Here is a 27,116-nt window from a genome sequence, read left to right as displayed (position 1 = left end):
CTCAAAGTGTGGTGCCTGGACCAGCAGCATCACCCGGGAACTTGTCAGAAATGCACCTTCTCGGGCTCCATCCAGACCTACTGAACCAGGAACTCTGGGGTGGGGCCCAGCAACCCCTGTGTGAAGACGCCCTCCAGGGGATTCTGGTGTCTGCTCAAGAGTGGGCACACTGCAGCAGAAGGCCCTTCATCAAGTATCTTCCCAGACTTGTCCCCAAGCTCCGGTTTACAAGATGAGATCTATATACTCCCCGATACCTTTCTTGCTTTCTAAGGATCTCAGTCCCCAGGTGAGTGATTCTTGATAATCGTGTAGCTTGCATTGGTATGTGGATGTGCAAGGCACTGGTAGATCAGTAAACGAGACAGCGCCTGCAGAGGGCCACGCACGGAGCCCAGCAGAGCAGGAGTGCTCAGTAGAGAGTAGTCAGTATGGTTTCATTTAACCTTAAATTCAACCTTTTGGAGGAGATACTAACAATCCATTGTATGGACGCAGAAAGTGAATTCACGAGGAGAGGACCTGAGTGACCTCAGCCAGCCGGCACAGAGAGGATCTGAACTCGGGTCAGTGTGGCCCCAGAGTGCGAGCTCTGAACCACCTCACCGTGCCAGAGGCCCTGAGTCATGGGGTGCCACTCCGTGGTGGGTAGGGGTCCTCAGAAGGTAGCTTGTGGGGCCTGAGCACAGGTGACAGTTGTCAGGACAGGCTCCCTCCCTCGCAGGTGATGGGGAGCCAGTGAAGGGCTTTGTCTGATTTCTCATACGGAAACAAACCCCTGGCAACCCTGCAAAGAATAACTGAGAAGAGGCAGGAAAAACAGCGGAAAGGAGCTCTTGACCTCGTCCAGTGTGAGATCCACAGAGTGACGAACTGTGGGCTGTGACGTGGCAAAATCCAGGCCCGCAGCACTGTCCCAGAATCCAGCAAGTCCATGTTCCTGCTGGCTCCATCCACCCGGCTTCACTTACATACCCTGTCCTGAGCCTGTGGTGGACAGGCTGACCTCTCAGCAAACTCAACATTTACTGAGTTCCTACTGTGCACCAGGCACGGATTTAAACTCTTTCTCACAGGCTGTTTGATTAAGCCTTACAGCTTGCAAGAGAGGTGCCATTATCTATTTGATAGGTGAGGAAACTGAGGCTCAGAGAAGGTCGGTGAGTTGCCCAAGGTTACAGAGGACTTGAACTACAATCTGAAGGAGTTCAGGTCCAATCCTTCCTGACTGTAGCTCCTCGGCCTCTTTCTGGGCCTTCACCTTCCCCAAAGCCGCCTCGGCACCCCCACATGTCAGAACGTCTCAAGCCTTCAGCAGATGGGTGACAACCATTAGCTGATGGAATGCACATGTGCTGGGAATCTCACGTCCACACGCCCACAAGAAGGGCATACAGCTGATTATAGAGGCCTCCCATCATCCTCTCAACTGGTGGGGCCATTCCTTTGACATCGTGGGCCCCTGCAGCGGGGTGAGCATGGAAGGCCCTGGCAAAGCCCCTCATGGGAGGTCCTCGGCACAGAAACCTACCAGTGGCCTCTGGCCAGGCTCTCGCTGCGGCAGGCGGGTTTGCCTCTCTGGCTCTGGCTCTGGCTCCCCAGCAACACTACCTCTCCGAATCCCACCCCACCCAGGACTGATTTACTCCAGATTTTCACAGTCCCAGGAGATGCTGCAGAGAAGGGGCTAGGGAGTGTCTACATCCCAAGGGTCTCCGGCCTCTCCAGGGATTTGGAGAAAACCACTTCTTAGTCTAATTGGGTGGAAAGCTGGGTCCTTCGGCTAGACTCCATGCTAAATCTCAGCGCCTCCCATCCCCAATGCCAACCAAGTAGGCAGCTCACAAGGTTGGAGACAGGAGTCCGGGAAGGGCCAGGGAAGGTGCTGGGGCTACCTGGAGGAAAGGGGGCTTTGGCTAGTGTGTACACCGCCTTGGTGCAACTTAGTCTCTGGGAAGGTGCTGCCCAAACCCTGGCATGTGGCCTGGTGAGCAGGGCCTGGGTGTGGTTTCAATCCCAACTCATCCGTTTGGTCAGCTGCTCTTGTGCAGTGAACAAACTGCACCACCGCACCTGGTGGCCCTGACATTAGCTCAAGGGAAGAATTGGAGAGAAGGTAGCATCTTTCTCAGGGGAATCATCCGCCACGTACGGATTCCCTGGGCAAAATCTACCTTCTTCTTTAAAACGGGGATAATAATAGGACCTACCCTACAGGATTGTTGGGGAGATTAAATGAGTCAATCTATGAAAAGCACTGACAACAGTGCCTGGCAAATATAAGCTGCAATATTATTATTATTATTATCATTAATATTAATATCATTATCATCTTCTTTCTGTGTGCTGGGTGGCCTGTTACTGCAGTGACCTTTCCAGCCTAGAGACCATGCCCAATGTCACTAAAGGTTAAAAATCACAGCTGGCAGGCGGAAAACCATTTCGGGAAAGGTCCCCGAGACAGCTCACTTCCTGACCCTCTCTCTGGCCCCTCCCTGGCCCTATCCTCTAAAATTAGCACTTCATCTGTGAAGCCACCGCAGCCACAGAATCTATACATCTCCATATAAATACGCTGCCTTCGGAGCAGCTGTAAAATGCCATTAATTTCGGGAAGTGCTTTGCGGACGGCATACATATTTAACAGCCAAAGCCCAGAGCATTAAAATGGTGCTCGCCTTCGTAATGTGTCTCTAGACCTGCAGCATTTCCTAGGGGGTAATTCTGAACTCCGCCAACTACTTATTCATGGACTATTTCACAATTTATTACTGGAAATGTCCAGACAGCCAATTCACAAGCTCTCTCGGCTGCTAATCGATTGCTCAGTGAAGGTGCCCTCAATTTCATAACTTCACGCTCTCCTATCGCTCTGGGAGAACAGCCGTAGGAGCAGGGGTAATATTTCTCTTCAACAAGTCACAGGAAACAGGGGTCCAGAAAAATAACCTTTTCCGACTTTCTGTTGCCGAGGCTCTTAGTCTAGTTTCTCTCCGATCGCTTACACCAGCGTGAAACCTGGGCCTAGTGCTAAGCTTCGCCTGGCGACAGGCCCTGCGGAGTTGGAAGAGGGGGTCTTGGGCAAAGGATGCAAGGGTGAGCTGCCTAACAGCTGCGTTCCCAAGCCCCCTTCTGACTTAGGCAGCATCAACACCCACCCACACATGCACGCACACGTGTGCACAATGCCGCTGGCACAAATACACCACGTTCTCGGACGTTCTGTCTGCCTAGCCCTGCTTGGACACAGACGCCAAGGACCCCGGACCCAAGGCCTTGGCTTCTGCTGGTTAGCACCAGGACAGAGCAGTAGGGGTCCTGCCCTCCCAGCAGGTGGGGCCTAGAGTGGTCCCCAGCCTGGGATGGTTCTCCCAGTCCCCAGCCTGGCTTTTTTAGCTTTTCCCCTTTCCTGCTGCTGGGTGCCACGGCTCCAGCCCGCCCGGCAGTTGAGTGTAAGTGGGTCACGATGCACACCCGGCACAAATACACCATCAGTGCGTATCCAGACAGCCGTGCATAGCCAATCCCACACCCACACAGGTACCCACGTGCATGCCGACACCACCGCTCACTTCAGCAGCCAAAAGAAGCCTGAACCTTCAAAAGCAGGGCCCCCAGGAGTGAATCAGGTGTGTTTGCCCGGTGTGTGAGCTGAGGTTTGGGCGGATGAATGTTTCATGAGCTCATGGAAGAGTGGAACCTGACAGAGGCTGAGGCCAGGCAGGGGGAGGGCGGGGAGGGCAGGCTTCCAGCCTCTTGCTGCTGCTGTTTCAGCCTCAGGAATGGGGAAGGCCTCCTGCGGCTCTGAGGGGTGGGTGGGGGATCCATGCTCTGGCCCTCTGTGTGTCCAGGGTAAGGCGCCCTTAGCACCTAACCCCGAGGTTCAGGATAGGAGAGAAGCGGAGGGGGCTTGGGGGCAGGCCACACATCTCTGTGCTCTCTGCCACATCCAGAGTCCAGGAAAAGGCAAGAGGAGAAGAAACGCCTTTCCTCGGGGTCTCGGTCCAGCCCTGCTCTCCAGGGCAAAGCAGTCGGATGTTCCTGCATTCCTGTCTTGGTACCTGCCTGTCACTCAAAGCACTGTTGCCCTGACAACACACTTGCAGACAGGCAAGGGCCAGTGCTCTCAGCGGGAGGTGCTGGCCCTGCTTTCAGGCTGCCAAGCATGGGGCTGGGTTTTCAGCAGGAGCAGCGGGGCTGGGTCAGGCTGGGCCACTCCCCACAACTGGTGCAGCTGTCCCAAAGAGCCCCAGCCTGAGAGCACCCCCCAGGGCTCTGGGACATGCAGACCACTTTCGGCCACATTCCCTTGAGTGTCTGGACCAGCTCTAGGTTTTCCAGTGGCTCTAGGCCTGTCCTCGTGTGGGAGTGGGCATCTCTCTCTCTCTCAGTAGACCCCGAAGACATTTTCAGCTGGATGCAGAGAGTTTCTTGGAGGCCAGTGTAAAGGCTGTGTGTCACATCCTCTGTCCGTATCAGGGATGCTCCAGAGGTCATCCCCTCCATTCCTCTGTCTCCAAGAAAGACTGGGCTTCTATCACTGCCCCACAGGGAGAAGCAGACTCAACCCTCTATGATTTCTGGGCAGTGGGGGTAGAGAGAGCCAAATCATGTGTCACCACCAGACCATGCGAGTATCTGATACTGCGTAATGGGGTTAAGATATTCAGTGGGACCTTCAAGTGGGTCAGCAGCTATATCAGAGGTCAAGGCAAAGGGGTCCAGGAGTAGGAGATTATCATGATGTCAGGGCCAGGAGCTCAGACCTTGGCCAAGGCAAGGGATGAGATGGTGGTGGTTGGGATGTGGAGTTTAATGTATCAGTAGGAGACTAGAGCTCTGAAGGGCTCAGGAGGTCACAAACCTTAATGCTTTCCCAGGCCAGCATATGGGGAAACCCATAACAGTAGCAGCCAAATGTAAACAATAGGGAGTGGTGGGGTCTGTGGTGAGCCAGGGAATGCCCACCAGGCCTGAAAGACACTCAAATACAAGTTCAAAGTTTATAACGCACCCTGTGCTAGAGATAACCTCTGTGACCATGGTCAGGAGTCAATCTTCGGTGAATTTCAGGGCTCTTCTTGTGGGTGGAAGCAGGGACTTTCTCTAGAACTCTCCCTCTGCCTACTGTATGAAACCCGAGCTTACTGGGGACTGGATTTGTAACCAACAATAATAATGACAATAGCAGCTATTAGACAGCACGCACTCTGGGCTATTTATATTTATTAATCATCCTCTCAAGTCTATGAAGTAGGTACCATTATTATCACCTCTCTTTTTCAGATGGGGAAACTGAGGCATCGAGCAGTTAAGCAATTTTCCAGGTTCCTACAGTTAGTGAACAGGAAATCCAGGACTCAAGCCCAAAGGTCTGTACTCTTAACCATCACACGCTCTTGCCCTGTGTCCTGGTCACACTGCATGTCCCAAATTGCTGCTGGGCTCATGTTTCCCGGATGAGGGGCGGTGGAACAGATGGAGCCATGTCCAGGCTACGGGCCAGGAGGGGCTTTTCCCCTTCCCTATCCTCGGGGCGCCTGAGCGCCAGCAAGCAGGACCTCCGGTGAGCAACCGAGCGTAGCAGGTGGGGACCTTTGCAAGAAGCTGCGAGTATTGACCAAGAAGCTTCGAGAAGAGCATGGATGTCTGCCAGATTCTGCCTCTGCTGGTGTAGAAAAATCCCTCATGCCTTTGCAGAAGGGTCTTACGCCCTTGAAATCAGGCTGCTGCCGTTTTAATAAAATTTAACCCTGTGCTCTTTCAAGGTGTGTGTATTTTGCATCCTTCTGGCATATTACCTTTACCTCGCCTCTTACTGTAAGAGTATTGTTTTGCGGCTGAATCATCTCAGCTCATTTAATCATCTCTCCTCCTAATCTCTGAAAGCACACTGGTTTTACCTTTTTTTAATCTAGTCTTGTGAAAAGTGTTTTATTTATATCTCACATTTTATGCAGCTCTGCTTTTAATCTTTCACCACCTTTTTATTATTTTATTTTTAACCTTTTATATTTTAGCTTTGTCACACTTTTATCCTTTTGCTTTCTGACATTTTGGTTTTACATTTTTCACCTTGTCTAGCCGGAGCTGTTAATTATTTATTTTAATTTTTCATCTTTCTTGATGGCTTTCCTTTTATCTCATTCCTTATTTTCGTTTTTCTCTTTATTATTCTCCTTTTAACCTTTTTATTTTGTTCTCTTACAACTCTCCTTTTTATCTTGTCTATTTTTATCCACATCAATTATCCTTTAATTGCTCATCAGTCTTCACTCGAATCCCTTTGCTGTTTTTATTTGTTTCTTTTTAATCTTTTAGATTTTTTTCTTTACGATTTTTTGCCTGTTCCTGACGAGAACATTCGACTTTTTGGTTTTAGCAGCCTGATTTTTATATTTTTTTAGTTAACAAAAAGTTTATCAATAAAAGCAGGCAGGATGTATGGTTGTCAGGAAGATGCCAGTGGGGGTTTCACCCCAAATGAGGGACGCAGGTGTCTCCCCAGCCCTCTCGTTCTGGCTCCTTCAACAGTGGGTCCAGAGCCACCATTAGGTCTCCATCGCCTTTATCGGATCCTCTCAACAGTCACAGCCCTGGGGACTGGGGATGAGACCCACAGGCTACAACTGCTCCCTAGAAGCCCATGGTGCCCCTGGCGTCTGCTGCTCCCTGGGGTTCCTGGAAGAATGGGGTTTAACTATCACATCCCTCTGCTCCGTGGTGTCTACCACCCAGCCACGGAGCATGTACAGGGTGAATCACACTAGAAGGAGGACCTAGGACCGTCCAGTAGGGCCTGGCTGAGCTGCCTCTGGTGAGGCGGCAGGCGGGGCCGCCCCGAGTGCCGTGGAAGGCTCAGCGCGGGGTGTCCAGCCCTGCTCCCAGGTTCCATCTGTGGCAGCCTTACTTTATCTGCGGCTCCAAACCGGGTTGAGTTCCCTTTTTTTGTGGAGAATGACCTCAGCCCGTGATCCTTACAAACATATTGGCTTTATTTTAAGGAAAAGCTGACCAGGGCCAGAATTGTCCTCAAAGGGTCTTTGGTCAAAATCCACCAGGCTGTCTCCCCCAAATATGGCCCAGCTTAGGCCCCCAAGAGCAGTGCTGTATCTCCAGAGGTTGGTGCTGAGCCTCCAGACACCCTGGAGGCCTTCCTGGAGGGGGTGGCGCACGTAGAGCAGGCACAGTTCTGTCAGTCAAGGAGGGCAGCGGCCTGGGTGTGTCCTCTTGCCCACCCTGAGTTCCAAGGTGCAGAAAGCCTGGGAGACCCCAAGAGCCACTCCTGGGTTGAAATGTTCGGAAGAAGCAGGCACTACACAGCCCTGGGGAATGCAGAGAGGGTGGCAGGGAGAGTGGCCGTGGCCGAGAGCCCTCGGGACGGGACACTGTGCGGTGTGGCATGTGTGGGCTCCCAGCCCCCGCCGGGCGCTCCAGGTGTGGCCACAGCATGCACCACAGCTGGGGGGACCAGTGGGACGGCCTTTTCCCTAGGAACTGAGGTGGAGGAGGTGGCCCCTGAGTCCTGGCGCAGAGGGCAGGTTAACCCTCCTTCCTGCTGCCCCCTCATGGTTCCTACTCAGGCCTCAGGGGCTCAGGGGTGGGTGGGGGTCAGATGCAAACACACAGGCTGCTGCAGAAGGGCTGGCCAAGCGGGGGTCTCAGGCCCGCTCTGCTTTTGGGAAGAGGCGGCTCAGTCACCCCCTGGGGTCTCTGGCCTGTGCTCATGAGTAGAGCTGCTCTCCGAGGGCTTTCTGAGGGACCCTAAATGTTTCCACCTTCCTGCATCTCCATCTCCCCCGTCTTCCAGCCTCCCAGCAGCCTCTAAGAGGTGTCCAGTCTATGCTGGGTGGGGCGACAGAGGGGTCTTTCCAGCCTTGATGGCCAGCCCGCCCCCAGGTCAGATAGTCCCTCCTGCGGGGCTGTAGGCTCTTACCAGCACTGTGGTGACAATTAGTGACCTGTTTGTCAGAGAGTCGGTGACGTTAGGGCCTCGGCCTTTGGCGACCTCCGTGATGTTGAGCCCCTCGGCAGGACTCCACACTCCAACCTGGATGGACAGACAGACGGAGAACAGGAGGCTAAGTCCTCAGTCTCTCCATCCTTTCTCCACACCAACAAGCCCATTGTCTCGTTCATTCTTCATGAGCATCATCATCGTTGCTAACATGTTTTGAGCGAACCTTTCTGACAACCCCGCTGCCACCTTCCTTCCAGGAGGAGGGCCCCAAGGGGTCAAGTCTTCTGAATTCTGCCTCCTCTCCCTTGCTGACAAACCCATCACAGCTTGAAGGGACAATGTGGAGGGAGAAGATGAACGGAGTACAGACAGTCCCGGGGACCTCAGTGGGAGCCCGTGTGGGGTGCAGCAGGTGCCATGAGGAAGTCAGGGGTCCCGGGTCAAAGCCAGGTCCTGCCCTGGGACAGAGTCGCTCCGAGCCTGGTGGGCCTCCCACCTCCTGGGGAAGACCCTGGACCCCCAGCTGCTCACTCACCAGGTCTCAGTGCCAGTGCCAGCTCTGGACCCAGACGCCCCCCAGAGCCCCAGACAGGGCCTGGAGCAAGGGAGATTCACTAAGCATTTGTGGAATGAGTGGGTAAACGGACGAGGTGTCATGTGCAGGAAGGCAGGATGGGCAGGAGGCTGCTCTTTGTAGCTGTTTTGGGCGGGGAGTGGAACAGAGTTCTATTGGAGTCTGGGATGCTGCTGGATTTGAAGGCAGTTTGCTTCGTGGTTTTACTTCCAAAGTTGGCAGATACCCCGGCTGAGGTGGCATAATCTCTGTCCCCACAGTGCCCTTGTTGAAACCAGGCCTGAGGCCGGAGGGATGCAAGGGAAGATCAAGTTCACAAACTGCGCTAAAGCCCTGGGCCTCTGGAAGGTCCTTTTGGACCCAACTATGTCCAGCTTTGCCCCCATCTCAGCTCCTCTCTCTCGAGGAAGGCTCGGCACGCCCACTCTGTCCTTGGCCCAGTTGGGGGGGCACTCGGGACACCTAATCAATTAAACAAGAGGCCATTTGCAAACATCCCATTAAGAGAGCTGTGCAAAGCAGATAGCAGAGAGACATGTAATTATGCTCGGGTAATTCTGCCTTAATCCTCCCAAAGCCACCGGCTGGAGCTGGCTGGATCAGCTATGACCCAGCTTAGCAAACAGAAGTGATGACAGGAGAGGCAGAGTGGCTGTGCGTGGGGGCTCACACCCTCCCCAGGCAGGGTCTATGCAGACCCCCCAGAGCCAAGAGGAGAGGAGACAAGCAGACAAAGAGGCTCTTCTCTCAAGTGGGCCGAGCTCTGTACGAGGGTCCCTAGCAGCACGCCTGGGCACAGGAGGCGCTCCGCAAACCTCTGTCTGAAGGCCAAATGAACAGCAGGAGCCCCTGCCCCAGCAAGCGTCTACTGAGCTCCGACGGCATGCCCTGCTGGACACCAGGAGCGGTGGGCCATGAGAACAGTTAGCACTGAGGAGGGTCCAGCCTGCAGAGGCTCCCTGCCCACAGGCTGGGTGCTGCAGCCAGGAGCCTCTGCGGGCGCCTCTGCAGGTCAGCCTCTGTCCGGGTGTAGTAAAGAGCTTTTCTTGAGTACTAGCTATGGTCAATATGTACCAGTTGCCGGGAGGGCTATTGGGAGAAGGATGCTGCGGGTGGGTTGAGACAGAAAGAGTGCTCTAATGATCAGTTACTGATGCCTGCTATGGGCATGGGAGCGGGAAGTGGTGGCACACGTGCCATTTCATTGCCATCCTCAGAATTTTAGGTTATCCCCAGAGATGGATAGCTGAGGAGCAAAAGTGAGACTACTTGAGTGAAAACGATTTCAGTAGTACGCCAGAGGAGGGAGGGAGTGCCCCAGCACTGAGGGGTTTAAGCAGAAGCAGGAAGACTGCTTGATGAGAACTCATATAGTCTGTATGGGGTTCCACCAACTGGCCTCGAAGATCTTAGGAGCAGAGGCCACAGCACCTGTCCTGAAGGGACCATGCAGATGAATGAGTTGCAGAGGAATGGTGAGGTTTCCCCGGCCGCCCCTCCCCAGCACGGTGGCCCCATGAGTCTGTGGGAAACTCAGGAGTGAATGGAGTAACCTTGGCCACCAGATGCAACCCAGGCAGAGCCAGGGCCGTGCCTGCGGGAATGAACCAAGGAGACAGAGGCTACTCCTGCAACAGGGCGATCGTGTGGGCAAAGACCCAGAGGTGCAGGGGAAGGGAGTGTGACTGGGCCACGGGGGGCAGCAGAGACTAGGCTTGGAGAGGCAAGTGGGGCATTTCTTGGAGACCCTTAATGGCTGGGGTGAACGGCTGAAGCTAATGACTCGGCATTGGGGAGCCATGGGCAGTTTCAGAGCAGGGGAGAGCTCTGCTTTGGGAAGCTTCATCTATGTGCAGGCTAGGGGTGGCTGGAGGGCTCAGGAGTGGAGGTGGGAGGCCAGGCAGGGGTGCTAAAATAATCCAAGGAGGAGGCCTGAACCAGTGGGGAGGGGGAGGAGAGGAATCAAAGACTCCTGAAGGCCCATAGCCATCAGAGCTGGCCCCTCCACTTCCTGGCCTCTGCTCCCTGCATTTCATACGCCCCACTACCAGGGTTGGAGAGGTGCTCTGGTGTCTCCCAGGGACCAGCCTGCTGTGGCAGAGGGTGTGGCTGAGCCTCCCGCTCTGAGGTCCCAGGGGACGCTGAGAACTGGGGGCTAATGTTAAATCCTCCTTCTCAGCCCAGCAGTCTGACTTTGATAGAATATGCTGAAGGTTCCCAGGGATCATAACCAGCCTCAGTACAAACATTTCTATGGAAGCCAGGGGGGAGGCCCCAGACCCAGGCGGGCCTGCTCTCTTCGTCCAAACTCCCTGGAATCACAGAAGCCCAGAGTGGGAAGTTCAGAATCCACGTGCTTCAACTTCTCTCCAATGGTAAGAGTCCCCTCCAGCCTCCCAGACAAGCAATCACTTTGTTCCAACTTTGCTTAAATGCCTCCAGTGACAATGAGCTCACTATGCCCCCAGCAGAGACCCCCTGGTCATTAGAAAATTTCTCTGACCCAAGGACATGTCTGTCCCTCTGCCCCATGACAGCCCTGCAGGGACTTACAGTCTGTCTGCCCCAAGAGCCTTTCATTTCTTTTCCCAGCTAAGCATCCCTGATGGCCGTTGCTTGCCGGGTAATAGTTTGGGAGTCTACCCTGGCCAGGCCACTGGTTCTGTGCCCTCCATTCTGGCCAGGGGTTCGAGTTGTCTGAAGGGCTAAGGCACAGGCCACACTGGATCATGTCGAGCCCCAAGGGGGCAGCTGGATTGGGGCTTGCCCCCTCCCTCTGGGCCTTCACCTGGGGTCTGTTGTAGCGAACTTAGGGGGCCCCTGCTCCTCTGCCTGAGTTCCCGCTCTGGAGCCCACGCACCTTCTCCAGGCCATCCTCCTTCAGGCTGATGATGTCCAGATCGAAATCCGTCCGTAAGCCACTGGTTTTGTTGAAAACAATCCGTCCAGTTAATCCTTCCCATTGAGCCTGCCGGAGGAAAGAGGGCAGAGCGACAATTCCTCGGGCTCATAAATCATCATTCGGTACAACTGTACAATGCTTCATTTTAATTACTCCTTGCACTGATACTGTTCCCCCAAGACCATGATTAATTAATAATCACCTCCATCATTGCCTGGGCTGTGGTGTGAGCCAGCGATTTCCATAAATTCTATTATGCTCTTTAGCCAGCTTTACACTTGCACCTTCTTGTGTACAACATCGATCTCGGATGTGCTCAAATGAGCCCCCGCCTCAAAGCCATGAGAAGGAGGAGCCAGGTCAGGTCCCCAGAGAGGGGCAAGGAGGCGGGCGGGCAGAGCCGGGGCAGGCGAGACCTGCCGAGGGGCAGAAAGACAAGAGGGCAAGCCGGCCCTGGCTGGAAAGCCAGACCCTTGGGGTAGCCCCCAGACAGCCAGGGGAGATACAGAGGGTCACGCCACCAGCCCCAGACCCAGCTCTGCACCTGTCATGGTTAAGAACTCGGGTCAGATTGCCGGTTCAACCACAGTTAGCCACGTGACCTTGGGGATTTCATTTAACATTGCTGCCTCAGTTTCCTCATCTATAAAATGGAACTAATAATAGCACCCATCTTATAAAAATGCTATGAGGGTGAAATGAGCCAAGTCTTGTAAAATACTTAGAACCGTGCCTGGTACAACCTGAGCCCTGAATAAGGAGTAGCTTTTGTTGTTTTTTATTGTCATTAGCATCGTGAACACAGAGAGAGGCAGGCAGGGGTCAGAGAAGGTACAGGACCCCATCTTCTAGGTCAGAGGTTGGCAAACTATGACTGGCGGCCCAAATGGGCCCGCTGCCTGATTTTGGAAACAGTTTATTAGCTCACAGCCAGGCCTACGTGTGTTTACGTATCGTCTTCAGCTGCTTCTGTGCTGCAACTGGGGAGTTCAATGGTTGCCACAGAGACAGTCTAGCCTGCAAAGCCCCAAACATTTACTCTCTGGCCCTTTACAGAAAAAGTTTGTCAATTCCTGTTCTAGATATCTCTCCTCTGTGGGCCCAGAGCGTTCGCTCTACTTCCTGCCTGCTCATGTCACACAACCTCCACAGTGGCCCCAGGAGGTGGGCCTGGCAAAGGTCATGGTCCCCACTTGACAGAGGAGGAAGGAGGTCCGGAGGGGGTCCCCAAGTTCAGAGTAAATGAGGCAGAGCCAAACTGGAGCTCGGTCCCAGGACCCCGCCCCTCAGGCTACAGCGCTGCCCTCCTCTCCCGCCTCCTCAGAGTTAGCAGGCAGCCGCACACAGGAAAACGCCCGAGAGCCAGGGCTCTCTGTGTCTGGGAGAAGAACAGACCCACACATCCTGGAGTCCTGGGGGACCTAGGAAGGCTGGGGGCTCACACAGCCGACTGGACCAGAGACGGTGGGGGAGACGGTGCAGAGCACGTGGGTTGGAATATCGTATCGGAGTCCTTGCTTTGCCACATGGGGTTCCTAATTCCCCTGGGGCCATGGTCCCTTGCAGGTTCTGAAGAAGGCTTCCGGCCTCCCCCTGAGAGAATGTCTCCGGCACCACCCCGCTTACACTCACAATGTGACACACAAGTTCACAGATCCCTGGAGGCCTATCTGTAGATCCCAAACTAAAACCCTCGGGGATCACCAAGCACTTGGGCAGCTCAAAGGCCCTGTAAAGGCTTCCGGATCAATGTGTCGACAGGCAAATGGCTACACTAGCTCAGGCGGAGGGGCAGCGCCTGGGAGGCTGTAAAAGAAAAGGGGATAGGGCCGGCCCCGTGGCTTAGCAGTGAAGTACGTGCGCTCCGCTACTGGCGGCCCGGGTTCGGATCCCGGGCACGCACCGACGCACCGCTTCTCCGGCCATGCTGAGGCCGCGTCCCACATACAGAAACTAGAAGGATGTGCAACTATGACGTACAGCTATCTACTGGGGGCTTTGGGGGGAACAAAAAAGAAAAAAAAAATGAGGAGGATTGGCAATAGATGTTAGCTCAGAGCTGGTCTTCCTCAGCAAAAAAGAGGAGGATTAGCATGGATGTTAGCTCAGGGCTGATCTTCCTCACAAAAAAAAAAAAGAAAAGGGGATAGAAGGTGGACTTTTGCACAAGGGGTGTAACCTCTCTGAGTGTCAGGAAGGGGAAAATCACCTACTCCACAGGGGTTATAAAGGTGTATAAAGGCTCAGCACAGGGCCTGGCATATACAATCCCTCCTAAGTGGTATACACTATTATTTCTCCTCTGTTGCTTCCCTCCAGGGAGCTTCCTTGGACCAGGGCTGGCCCTTGGCTGCGGGAGAGGGGCGGTCATGTGGGCCAAGGCCCAAGGCCTCATAGGAACCCTGTCACAGAGGGCTAAGCTTCCCTACATGAGCTCACATAGTTTTCATCACAATCCTGCCAGGTGGGTGTCATCATTACCCCCATCTTACAGTCATGGACACTGAGGCTCAAAGAGGGACTGAGCTATGCAGGTCCCAAGTGATGGCGGTGCAGGGCAGAGCCCTCTCTGCAGGAGCAGAGCTGAAGAGCTTGGGGTCATGGTGCCCAAGTCAAGTGGAGAGATTGAGGGAGCCCAAGGAGCTGGAGGCGGGGTTTGGGGACGGAGATTAAAAGAGGCATCAGAGAAGGTGAAGACCACTGTTCATGACTTCACGGGGAGGCGCGGCTTCCCTGAGGCTGGCTCTCCAGTCCCTCTGCCCTCCCCTCCTCTGCTGGCCCGCACCCTGGGGCTATCTCCTGGCCCCAGGGGAAATCACAGCAGGTGCCTTTCAGACCTGCACTCTGAGAGAGCGCTTTCTCCTTGTCAGCTACAGAGGAATTAAATGCCAGCAGGTGCACGGCCTGTCTGTGGGCGGGTGGGCAGGGCCAGGGCAGGGAGCTGCTGGCAGCTCCTCCCCGTGACATTTTCCGGCCCGCCCGCCCCCTCCAGCCGCCGCTGAGGACTCGCTAAATGAAAGATGCTTCACACGCTCTGAACTCCGGCCTGGTATTTTCCAGCTCCTCTCAGAAATGCCAAGTCTTTAAAATGATTTACTGTCACGCAGTCAGATGGGGAGACGGGCAACTCGGAAATGGTCTGAGGGAGACTGTGTGCTGGGCTCAGGCAGGGCACCTGGGTCCTGGTTGTGGCCAGCTGGGGGGCCACGTGGCTGCTCCAGGGTTCGGTCTCCATGCCCTAAAATGGAGGTAAGATGATGTTTTGGAAAGGGCTGTGTAAGGAAGTGTGAGAGGTGAGGGCCATTCACTGGGCTGGGGACCAGGAAATAGGAGGGCCAGGTGCACCAACGTGGGCCAGTCAGCCCCAGGAGGGGAGAAGGGGGCCCCCCTTTCTATGGCGTGGGCAGTGACGAATCTGCTTCCCTCTGGCCTTCATGGCTGAGCCTCAAGAATTCCAAGGAATGAGGGGTGAACAGGGTGGGGGTCTCCAAAGCTATGTGGCCCAGAGATCCTCTTTAGCTGGAAACACACCATAGTGTTTGGCTTCTGGAAACAGAAGCCATAGTGATGACAGTTGTGAGGACAGACATAATAGTATGTGATAGCAGCCAGTCAGTCCAGCACTCACTCTGGGCTGGGCTCTGTCCTAAGTGCTACACACACCATAACTCGCTTATTCCTACAACAACCCTAGCATTATCTCCATCGTACGGAGGAGGACCTGAGGCACAGAGAGGTTCAGTAGCTGGCTAGGGTCACAGAGCTAAAAAGGGGGTAAGATTCAAAGCCACTTTTGTCTGGCCCCTAAGGGTCCCAGGATTGAGGCCTGGGTCACCGAGACGCTCACGCGGGCCTCTGGCTACTCAGTTGGAGGCCTGCCGAGGAAGGAGGCTTGGAGGCAGGCCTCGGAGTTCCCTGAGAACGAGCTGATGGTCACCGAGGCCAGCCAGGCCTTGCTCAGGGCATTGGACAGTCGACTTCCTCTGCAGTTTTGAGGCGCTGGATGAGAAGGGACCATCATGGTCCTCTTATACCAGAATACCGGATCCTGGAGCCCCTTCCAGGGATGAGGGAACTGGTGCCAAGGTCTTAACTGCTCCCTCACAGTGACTATGAGACGGTGTTTGCCGGATGAGGAAACTCACGCTCAGAGGTGTCCAAGAACTTGTCTAAAGCCACACAGCTCGGAAGAGGTAGAGACAACCTCTAAAGGCACGAGGGTCAAACTCTGAAGCCTGTGTCCCATCCATATTCCTCTTAGTGTTGTTCCAGAACGCAGGAGGAGCTGGCACTGGCCTCATCCCGAGCTTCACGGTGAGCTCGTGACCTACTGGAAGGTGCCCCATCCACTGAGGATCTGATGGCGGTTTGTTTGTTATTTGCTCTCACAATGCTGCCCGCCCTTGCGAGTAGGACTGCCCTCATTAATGTCACGACCTGATTGCTGTCGGCCTCCTCCCTGGGCCGGGAGCTCTGTAGAGCAGGGTCATCTGTTTCAGCCCCGCTGGGTCCCTGGTGCCAGCTTAGTGCCTGGCACCCAGCAGGCGCCCACAAACAGCTGTTGCATAAATGAGTGAACCCCCAAGGCAGGCTCCTTCAGTTCTGGTCCACGGTGATCACTACCAAGAACATCTATGCAGAGCCCTCCTAGAGGGCCTTCCCCAGCTGCACATGGTGTGGCCCAGGACAGGCCACTCCCTCTGACCCAGGATGACCCTGCCCAGATTTTGTCCCCTCGAGCCACCTTCGTCTACCGTTTGCTGGGGTTTGACTCTGCCCAGGCCCTGGGTGAGGTGCTTTGAGAACGGTTTTTCACTGTCTTCCCAAGACTCCTTTGAGGCAGGCGCTCTTACTATCTCCATTTCACAGATGAGGAAACTGAGGATCGAAGAGTTAGTCATCTCACCAGAGTCACAGGGCCAGCTGTGATGGAGCCAGGATGCAGGCCCAGGCCTCAGCTTCCCCCATCTGTGAAAGGGGAACAGTAAACTGCCATCCCTAGCTCACAAGGGCCACGGTGACGGAGAGTCCTTTGAGATTACAAGTCGACACTGTGCTTCCACGGCCGTCCTCCCGGCAGCACGACAGGTTTCACGCTCTCTGGTTCCTCTGAATCAGCTCCATCAGGGGACGTCTCCACAGCTGCCACAGCACCAGGAGAGCTGGGTCCCGGTGGAACCCTGGCTGGGAAGTTGGCTGATGGGCCCACAACGTGAAGAGGAGTGTGTGGGGCTGATTACTATTTACGGAGCCTGCTCTGCCCCCGCACTGCACTAGGCACTTTCCACATGGAGTCTCATTTCATCTTGACAGCACCGCTGAGAGGTGAGCATGCTTGTACCCCATTTTACAGATGGGGCAATCAAGGCTCGGCAAGTCTCTCTAGCTTGCCCGAGGTCACACAGCTGGAGACAAAGACCCTCATCTGTTGTCCTTTAAAGCCCGTGCTGCGTCCTGCTGGCAATGCTGACTACCCACTGAGCACCTAATGCTCTAAGGACTTAGCCCCTCAGTCACCCTGTAACATTGGTCCTGTCGAGCCATTTTCACCCAAGGAAACTGAGGCTCAGAGAGGGGAGGCAACTTGCCCAAGTTCATGTGGATTGGAAACCGAGTCTGTCTGACTCCCAAACCTGGGCCTTTGACCTCTGCAGCTCTGCAGCACCAGCGCTCCCCAGGAGACGGTGCTGGGGATGCGGGGGGCACTCACCTCCTTGATGAAGTTCATGAAACGGCCGCCAAAGCGCCAGGCCTTGTGCCGATGGCACTGCAGGGAGTTCACGGTCATCTGGGGTGCCCGCTGGTAGCACACAGACACGATGTGGACGGCGTCGTAGAGCAGGGCCGCGTCGGTCTGGAGGGGGGACCCAGGGCCTGCCTGAGAGCGGCTCCCGAGCCCCGAGAGTCCTCGGCCCACCCTGCCCTGTCCTCCTTCCCCTCCCCCACCACTGGCACACGGGGTCCTGCTGAGGGAAAGGCCCTGAGGCCCGAGAGGTGACCCTGTCCCTGCCCCCGGGGAGAGGCCAGACTTGTGTTAACTCTGCTGCTCTGCAGACACCCAACTCCCACCCTCTGCAGCTCAGACCTTCTCCAGCCAGTCCCTCCACCCCATCCCATTGTCCCTGCTGCTGCGAGACCCCATCTATACCTTCTCCTTTCCTGCCTCCCCAGCCTTCTGCCGGTCACGCCGAAAGTCCTCGTGCCCGGGACCCAGTGGTCCTTATCCCCGCTCGCTATAACCATCCGTTTACATGCCTGTCGCCCCACCCTTGAGGTGGGACTGTATCTGGTTCCTTTGTGTCCCCGGCCCCTAGTCTAAGGTCTGGCTGACACGTGGCAGGTCTTAAGAAGGGAAGCGCTCAGAGGTAAGAGAGGAATTGGGAGGAAGGAGGGAGAGAAGGAAGGTAAAGTGGGAGAAAGGAAGGGAGAAGAGAAGGAAGAGAGAAAGGAAGGGGAGGAAGAGAGGAAGGAAGAGAGAAGGAGAGAAAGAAGGAAGGGAGGGAGGGAGAGAGGAGGGGAGCCCTGGTCTGGCCCGCTGGCTGCCGTACCATCATCACTCCGTCCAACAGGCCGGACTCTGCCCGGGGAGCCGCCTGCAGCCGCTCCATGGACCACTTCTCCACGATGGCCGAGACATGGGGGTTGTCCACATTGAGGATCCGGAAACCCGTCAGGTTCACCCCTGAGTAGCGGTAGGGCTCCAGGTCTAACGCATAAAGATCCTTGAGAGAGAGAAGTTTGTGTAAATAAAAGGGCGGCCCCCACCTCTCTGCTGCCCCCGAGCCCGCAGCTGCAGCACCCTATAGAGCCCAGTGGGAGGTGAGGCTCAGTGGTGACGCAGCACCCTCGGGAGCACTGGGCTCGGAGTCGACTTGGACACCCTTCTGCCTGGTGGCTGGCCCCATGTACTCACTGCCGGACCTCGGGCAAGTCGCTCAGCCTGTTTCTTCATCTACAAAATGGGGATCGTGCCTCCTTTGCGGGACCCACTGAAGCAGTTCACATAAAACGTCCAGCCTGGAACATCAAAGGAGCTTGATAACAGGCATAACGGTCATTTCCTCCCATAGGGGAGGCCCGCTTTGGGAAGACAAAGGCGCTGGGTCTGGCCATCTCCGAGTTAGCCCGAGGGAGGCTGAAGGGAGGATTTTATTCCGTAAAAGAGAGTATTTTAAAATAGTCTTTTCGGCCGGGGACTCAAGGCGTACTACTGCCCTCTTCTCTCCCCTCGTCCCCCAGGTCACAAGCCAGGTCTCCTCACCCCCTCCTGCTAGGAGCAGCTGACCTGTGGTCAGCCTGCCTGTCCGTGGGCCGGGTCACGTCCAGTCTGGTGCAATGGGCAGGCCCCGGCCTAAGGGCCAGGAAAACTGGCCTTCACGCACAGGGCCGCCCAGCTTAAGCCCCCTCCTGCAGCTCCAGCTCTAGGACAAGTTGGGCTGGTGAGGGAAGGAGGCAAAGGGGCGGGGGTGGGGGACACAGAAGGAGAAGCCAGATGCTGAGCTGAGAAGAGATGGCAGGGGGAGAGGGGGTGGTGGGTGGCAGCATGAGGGGCAGAGCAGAACTCCTGTTAAGAAGACCTACCCCAACCTTGGAAATAAGCCAGAAGGAAAGCAGCATGTCCTTTCAATGTCGCATGGAAACCTGGTTCACCAGGCCCGCCCAGGACTGTAATTCCAGGAGAACTCACGTGGGTTTGACTTTACTGTCCGCTACTGGTTAAAGACCCAGACTCCAGGTTCACTAGTAGATTTTTGCCCTTAGAAAAGATAATCCCCAAGGCTGTGGTTTTATTGCCCTGTAGGACATTAATCCATTTTGTGTCTAACCTAGCAGTCTTATTCTGTCTTTTTCCCACAAAGAAATACTCAATTCCTCAAAATCTCTTTGAGCCAGCACTGACATCCTACTGGTTCCCTTGTGAACGAGTTGATCCATCTTTGACATACGTTAGTTCTATGTTTGCATAAGAGTCATGATTTTTACTTTTTGAAAAAATATACTATAATAATCTAGATTGGCCCCATCCCACTAGTGGGGAAACTGAGTCTTAAGGTCATTGTCTGAGCTCCTGCTCATCTACTGTCTATTCTTCTCTACACTCTTCCCTCACCAAGCTGCCTTCCACCCTGGCCCCCAGCCTGTCCTCTTTCCTGGGTCCCTAGACTCAGTCACTCCATCCTGCACTGGGAGAGAGTGGCTGGGGACATTGTACTTGTCTCTCCACGGCTGCAGCCATAAGGAGGAAGACCCAGCCCCATCACAGTCCCAGCTTTGGTTAAATCGATGATGGCTCATGGAAAGATGATGAGCGATTAAGCCTGCAGCCCATAGGGCAGCTCTCTCACACTGTGCTGGCTTCCTCTGGTCCCTGAGATGTTCCTAATTGATGCTACACTCCTCCCGTTCCTCCTGCACCCCCAAAATGGCCTCCTTCTAGAATGAACTGTGTTGGTTTCCCCTTGGAAGGTTTAGGGAGTAGGGGAGAGGCTTGGAGCAGAGTGGAGCCCAGGCAAGGAAGTTTGGTCCCAGCTTTGCCCAAATAAATATGGCCCCGATTCTAGGCCAGGATTTGAGATGGGGAAGGGGCTGAGTGGGAGCAGGAAGCAGGGTCTTGAGCAGATGGGGGGTCCCCACTGAGTTGGCCGGAGGATGTCTCTATGGCCCCAGGCTCAGTCGGGAGTGGGGGGTGGGCACTGTGTTCAGCCCCGCATGTGGAGTATATCATGTAATCCTCACGACCCCCTGTGCAGTAGGTATGTAATAGCATTCTCTTTTTACAGATGAGGAAACAGGGTCAGGAGGGTGAGGTGACTTGCCTAAGGTCATAAAGCTCATAGAAGGCAGATCAGAATCTGTCCCCAGGGCTGTTTCTGGAGCCGGCTGCACTGGCTTGTGAGAGCTAACTGTTAGCACCTCCTTCTGACTCTGCTGTCAGTGACGTCACGGTGATGGCTTGATATTGGCCGTGGTGGGCGTATTTACACCGTGGGAATTGGCAAGCACTACAAATCCGGGGTCTCTCTCCCCTTTTGGAGAGCTGGTTGTGCACCATTCTCTTATTCAAAAACCCCTGTGCTTTGTGTCTCCAGTGGTTGTCAAACACAAGACACGCATCGGAATGGTCTTTGGTGCTTTTTTGGAAAGTACAGACCACAGAGAGTCTGGGGTCTGGTAAGTCTGTGTTTTGAGAAGCCAGTAATCTGAGCTATTACTCGTGATGGGAAACACACAGAGAGGGGTCTGGGCGTAGATGGGGATACCTGTAGAATCAGAGAGGAGCAGAAGGACGGGGAGACACACCCGGAAGGAGGCCTCTCTTCCCACAGCTCCTCCCCGAGTACAGCTCCCTGAGGCGGCCCCAGGTGATGGTTATGAGCACAGACCATGAGGCCAGGCCATTTGGGTTCTAGCTTCACCTACTCCCCTTACCTCAGTTGCCTCATCTGCAAGATGGGGATGATGACAGCACCTACCATATAGGGTTTTCATGAGGAAGAAATGTGTTAAGAGATGTACTTAGAACATGTCTGGGGCATGTAGAAAGTATGTAAGTGTTTGACAATATTTGCATTCTGCCTTCTCTGGCAGCAGGTGGTGACAGCCATTGGACTCATGCCCCAGGGGCATTACCGGGTTATTGGAGGAGAGCAGCAGACATGAGCTGGGTCCTTCCTGCCTTACCCCTCTTTGCAATATACAAACAATCATGATGAGCTACCATTTACTGTGCACCTAGAAACCTCAGAACAGCAGGCACTATTCTAAGGGCCTTATGTGTATTAACTCAATTCACATTTCCACCTGACGAGGGTGCTGTCATCACCCCATTTTAGAGGAAGGAATGAGTTGCAGAGAGGTTAGGTTTTTTGCTCAAAGTTTCACAGCTGGGGAGCAATGGCACCAAACTCTCTGCTCTATGACGATGCATGCTCCCCCTGCCCCCAGTTCACGTGCACCGGACTTTACAGTTGCCCTCCATGCAGCATTCAGAGGGGTCTTTCTGAAGGATAAATGCAGCCTTCTTAACCCCTGGCTTAACATATTTCAATGGCTCCTTATTGCCTTCTCAAAAGAAAGTGCAAAGTCCTTAGTATAGTTTACAGAGCTCTCCACCCTGGCAGCCTCACCATCCTTCCCGGCCCCTCCCATTTTTTGCCCCAAAAACATCAACCTATTTTTGTCCCCCTTTCCCATTCCTCACTGGCCCGTGCCCCTGTCACGCAGCTTCTGGTCCCTGGGCCAGCACCTTTGTGTGAGTCCTATCCCGGGCCAGAATGCCTGTCTTCTCAGCCCTTCTTGGGTGGGCTATGCTCTGAGATTCAGCTCAAGTGTCACCTCTTCCCAGAAGCCTCCCCTGACTACTCTTCTACACGGGTGGGTCAGGGGTGCTTCTGCTCTTCTCCTGGGACCTCTGAGATTTCACCCCACTGATAACAACTGTCAGTAGACACATCCATGTGAAGACACATCTCCTCTCATAGAGGAGTCTCCTCTATGAGACCCTGAGCCAAATACTCTTGTCACTCGAAGTAGAAAGAAGAGTCAGTCAGACGAGTAGCTCTCTGGGGCACCTAAACATTGCTGAGAAGATTCTGGGATGGAGACACTAGCGTTTCACATCCTCCTTTCAGGGGAAGCTCTCTATGGGGCTGGAAGTTAGGAGTGGTTTGGTAAATTGCCTGGGGAGGAGGATGAGACCCTCAAGGGGACTTCTTCAGGAACAAGAGATCTTACCCAACCCGCTTCTGAAGGAGGCGAGTCTAGGGAGATGGAAGGATTTTGTTTTGCAAAGTGGTGAATGCCAATTGGGGCCACAGTTGAACAGCTGAGGCCAAGGAAAAACAGCTGAACTCTGCCCCCAGGGGGCGCCCTCCTCACTCTGCCCCTGCATAAGGCTCAGCCTCTTCTCCAATTGAGTGTTGACCTCATATCTAAGGCTTGCAAGATGCCAAAGCATTAGCCTGCCTGGGGCCTCCGTGATTCAGTTTACCCTCCTCTAGGACCAGAGGCCAACGAGACACAGGGGAAGGGTGGCATCTGGCTTCAGTGGGAGCTGGGGTGCTGGTGACAGCAGTCTTTCCAGTCTCCAGATGCAGTGTTTGGTCTGTGGGCACTTACACAATGCCTGTAGCCAATCACAGCCTGGGAGGGGGCACAGCGGGGCGGCAGTGCTGGGGTCACCTTCTTCCCTGTCGCCCTGAGCCTGGGCTTAGCTGCGAAGAGTTATAGGGCTTGTGGCACCGAGTGCACCATCCCCGTGATGTGAGAGCAGTGATAACAGGAAGCTAGTAAAAAGGCCTCTTTGTCCAGCTCCATTTTTTATCCAAACTGCCCAGGACTGAGACCCTGAGGGCTGTACACAGTGAACTGTGCGCAACCTTGCTGCCTGGCAAAAAGTTGCTGTTCTCGATGCCAAATGTTGACACACTGAATTCAGTATCGACGAGGGACCTTTTAGAAACATTCAGCATAACATAATAGACTAATTCATTAGCACCCCATGGGTCTGACTGGGTAGATGCTGAAGCTCGGAAAACATCGCCTTAAGGAATGACAGATGAAAATATCTTTCCCATGATATAACTGTTACTGCCAGGAAGTGGCATTAATTGTGATTGCTTATCTATTAATTTATTATAATTCCTTTTTCACCTCCAGGCTTTTACGTACACATGACATGTACGGGGGCTCAGCTGGGGCTGATTAACGCGGGGTTATCTGGGAATGGCTCAAAGCTGGCTGCAACAGATAATGGCAGCTGGGGTAATTAAAACGTCTTCTGCGTGGGAGAAGCAAGTTTGGAGAATGTCTTAGAGGTGAAGAGTTGGCGATGTGGGTTTCCTAAAGGGAAGGAGATCAATGCCAAATGCCACTGCCCTCCCCAATACAGCCATGGCTGACCAATGGGCAGAAAGAGGCAGAATCACGAGGCAGAGTCCTTAGCCAATCCTCCTGGAAGGAGGATCCTGGAGCTGGGGCTGGGAGCAGGACTTGGGCTGGGGGAGAGGACCCAGGGGACACAGCTGATGTCCTGGCATGTGGGGAGCTTCTGGGAGACCCTGATAGCCCCGCCCCGACACACATACTCCACTGCAGAACTGTTTCTATTGCACGGCTGTGCCTCCCCGGAAGGACTCGCTCTCCCTGACGCTCAAAGGGCATGGGGAGGAAGGGCAATGGGCTGGAACAGCCATGGGTGAGACCGGAAGTCAGGAGCCAAGGTCTCTATCACTGATCTGCTGTGAGACTCTGGGCAGGTCATTCAACCTCTCTGGTCCCAGGGTTCCCTGTCAATCAACGGGGAGTGCAAACTCTGCCCTGTGAAGAGGAAAATCAGCGATCTGGAGAAAGGGCTTTAGAACCTGTGAAGTGTGGGCCCAGCTGGGATTTGTGCAGGCTCCGATGTCCCCATTAGTGTCAATCACCATGTCTGGACCACCACGGCCTGTGGAATCAGAGCCGGCCAGAGGTAACCCTTCACACGGGCTGTCAGCATGACAGGCGTCAGCAGAGGGCTTCGGAGCTGGACAGCTCCCAGCTGGTAGAAATACTTGCTCTGCCCCTTTCTCGCTGAGTCACCTCTCTGAGCCTCAGTTTCTCCTTTTCCGTAAAACTGGGAGAGTCACACCTCCTTCGGAGAGTTGTTCTGAGGTTTGGATGAGATGGGGAATGCTGAGTACAGAGAAAACACAAGCACGAGTTATTTAATTAATCGATTTAACTCTTATGTCGTTCTAAATGCCAAGCACTTTTCTCAGCGCTTTGCTGACATATTTCTTGCTCAGCATAACAACCCTGGGAAGTAGTACTGTTATTGTGGCCGTTTTATAGAAAGGGAAATGAGGCACGAGGAGGCAGGTAACCTGCCCAAGGAAGTGGGAGAACCTCGATGCCAGCTCAGGCAGACTGGCACCAGAGCCCATGGTCCTAACTGTTGCTATGACGAGGAGGTCGATGACTTCACTGATGACTTTCTCCTTCGTGTTGTAGTCATTCATCCATTCATTCATTCAGGCATCAATGAGCACCTACTGTGTGCCAGGCGCTGTCTGGGTCCTGGAGACAGAGAGGTGAATCGGGCACTTGATCCTCGTGTGTGTGAAGGAAGCCTACCAGCCGGTGAGCTTTGTGCTGGATCCGTCTCTAAACATCCCCCCCGCCACCCCGCCGAGTGCTACACAGCACCTGGGACCTTGAGAGCATCTGCACAGGGCTGCTGGATGAGTGAGTAAATGAATGACTGGATTAGGAAATGAGAAAGTAAGAGAGTGGACACTGTCCGGGGCAGAGAAGGCCCCCAGGCGCTAGGATCTTGCCCTGCACTTTCCTTCCAGACCTCCCACTGGGCAATGGCATTAATGTGGAGGGCACTGGGGTCACGGGGGTGACACCTTCTCCAGAGTCTTGCCTGGAAGGTTGAGCCAGGCTGCAGGGCTGAGGGTCCAAAGCTTCTGGCCCAGCTGTTCCCTCAGCTCCCTGAGGGTACACCCCCTCTGGCCTTGGAATGGGGGCATGAGCCAGGTGGAGATGCTTTTAATTGAATGTTTGGAGCTGGGACTGGGAACAAGGCCCAGAGAGGGTGTAACCACAGGCTCTGTGTGGACAGAGTGGGCGAGGGTCAATACTCAGGGTGGGGGAATGAGACGTGTGGAGTTTGTTTCTGCCACTTCTGAAGGGACCTCCCAATGCCCCAAGCCCCTCTGCTTGGTGGCCATGTCCGGATTCTGTGAGCCCACTGTATGCCACCTCCCACTGCCAGACCTCAGCTCACTGGCCAAGGAGTGGCCCCCTGTCCCAAGGGTGGTTTCTATAGTCTGGTTGATGACCCAGTCCCCACCTTGGGGACATTTGAAAATGTGGGGTGGCATTTATTTATTTGTCACCAAGCCTGGAAATTAGTGAGTGGGGGCAGGGATGCTAACCATTCTATGGTGGGTAGAACATTCTGGAATGATGAACCGTCCAGCCCCAAATCTGTACACGGTGCCCTGTTGAGAAACACTGACTAGTGCTTGGCCAGTCGGCAACTGGACCTGGGGAAGGTGGGTAAAAACTCAGAGGAAGAGGTGGCGAGACGTGTCAGAGGTAGAACGGATGGTCTGTTGAGATGTGACGAGCCAGGGCAGCTGTGATGCGCTGAAGTTTCCAAGCAACAGAGACTTCGAGGAGGGAGCAGAGACCAGGAGCAGGGGGAGGGAGGAATGCTACAGCGAGGAGAAGGGAAGAGACGGGCTGAGTCTCAGTGTGGATGGTTGGGACCATCATCCATGTGATGTCCAGAGTCATTTTGGATCCAGAACAACCCTCCCTGCCTGCTCTTGTCCTGGTGGTTCAGTCTCAAACTCTAATGACTTGAGGTTGCTTGACTGAGTTCTGCTCCTTAAAACAAAAAGGCCAAATGAGGAAACTGAGGCCCAGAGGCATCACAAGTACTTATTCCCATTTTATAGACAAGGAAACTGAGGTGCAGGGAGGTTAAGTAACCTGCCCACGTGCACGGCTAACAGGTGGTGGGGCAGGGACTCTCTTATCTGTCGTTATCTGTGCCTCCGAGGCCTGCTCTCCTCTCCTGTGCTGAGAGGCCTGTGGAGGGTGGGTGGGCACGGTCTGCAGGCGGCCCACAGCAGTGCTGGGCGATCTGCCTGCTCGCACAGTGGCCCCTTGTCCCTCCCTTGCATTTTCTTCTGCTGGACTCCAGCACTTTGTCACAGCAGCTCAGAGAGGCGAGGACTCAGGGAGGCAAGCCAGCAGGATAAAAGTGTGAGGAGAATGTGCTGAGCTACTGACACGGGGCTCGTTGGGACCCCCAGGGCCCAGAGGTTGGTCTCAGCACACTAGGAGCCCAGGATGGGATGGACAGGGCTGCTACGCTGGGGACAGGGCCTTGGGCCCCCGGAACGTGCTCCACCCCACCCTCCCAGACTTGCGCCTCTGCTCTGCTCCCAGCTCCAGAGGTGGAATATCGGGGATCTGGCGGCCTCATCCTCCAGCCCCCGGTGACTTTCCAGGATACAGTGTGGCAGGGAGAGGCCAGCCTGGGTGGGCAGAAATCCAGAAGAGACTCTGGAAAGAAGGAGCCTGGTCTCAGTCACCAGTTTCCAGGATCCCTTTCTCCCAACATGGCTCCTGGCAGGTCCCCAGGTCTGAGCTTGGATCCGGAGAACGTGCAGGGTGGCCCCTGAGCCTCCACGGGCACAGGGCGCCGTGGGTGGGGGTGGAGGGAGGATAACAAGTGGTGGTGTGCTGGTAAATGCTTAACAACCAGCTCTTGGGGGAGGGAGGTAAAAACCCTTAATTGTAGCATTTGCCAACCTCTGTGGTATGACTACTCCCACCATGGCTGATTTCAAGCTACCTACGTGATGTCACTGAACGTGGAGCTGGGAAGAGATGAGCGCAATCGGCTCTCACCATTAGCCGGAGTGAGCCAGCTCCAGTGGCCCACTGAAGAGCTAACCTGCCCCTTGGCCTTTGCTTCTGCTGTTCCCTCTATGGAATACCCTTCCTCTCTCTCCTTGGAGAACTCCTACTGATCCTTCAAGGCCCAGTTCAAGCCTCTGCTTTCCTGTAAAGCCTGCCTCCCACCTTCCACCAGCCCCTCGGAAGCTGGCACCTCCTGCTGCTGTGCCCCATGGCCACCTGTCCAGGCCTGTGATGGCACACGCCTGTGGTATGAGCCA

At 54.7% G+C, this 27,116-nt stretch overlaps 1 protein-coding gene across 1 annotated transcript in view; it reads right to left on the bottom strand.

Moving 5' to 3' along the window:
* The window catches only part of GRIK3 (glutamate ionotropic receptor kainate type subunit 3), a 218,980-nt gene that overhangs the window by 39,417 nt on the left and 152,447 nt on the right, over nucleotides 1–27,116 (bottom strand). Inside the window, exons 6-9 of the mRNA XM_087446265.1 lie at nucleotides 17,985–18,158; nucleotides 17,147–17,290; nucleotides 11,395–11,502; nucleotides 7,937–8,050 (exon numbers count right to left, since the gene is read on the bottom strand). Of these exons, the coding sequence (XP_087302391.1) occupies nucleotides 7,937–8,050; nucleotides 11,395–11,502; nucleotides 17,147–17,290; nucleotides 17,985–18,158 (540 nt within the window). The remainder of the gene's footprint in view (nucleotides 1–7,936; nucleotides 8,051–11,394; nucleotides 11,503–17,146; nucleotides 17,291–17,984; nucleotides 18,159–27,116) is intronic.

Source organism: Ceratotherium simum, chromosome 22, assembly GCF_057802395.1.
Source record: "Ceratotherium simum simum isolate JZ-2026a chromosome 22, ASM5780239v1, whole genome shotgun sequence".
Lineage (NCBI taxonomy): Eukaryota > Metazoa > Chordata > Mammalia > Perissodactyla > Rhinocerotidae > Ceratotherium > Ceratotherium simum.
Note: the sequence above shows the minus strand (reverse complement) of the source record. Positions and strands in the feature narration are given on the sequence as shown.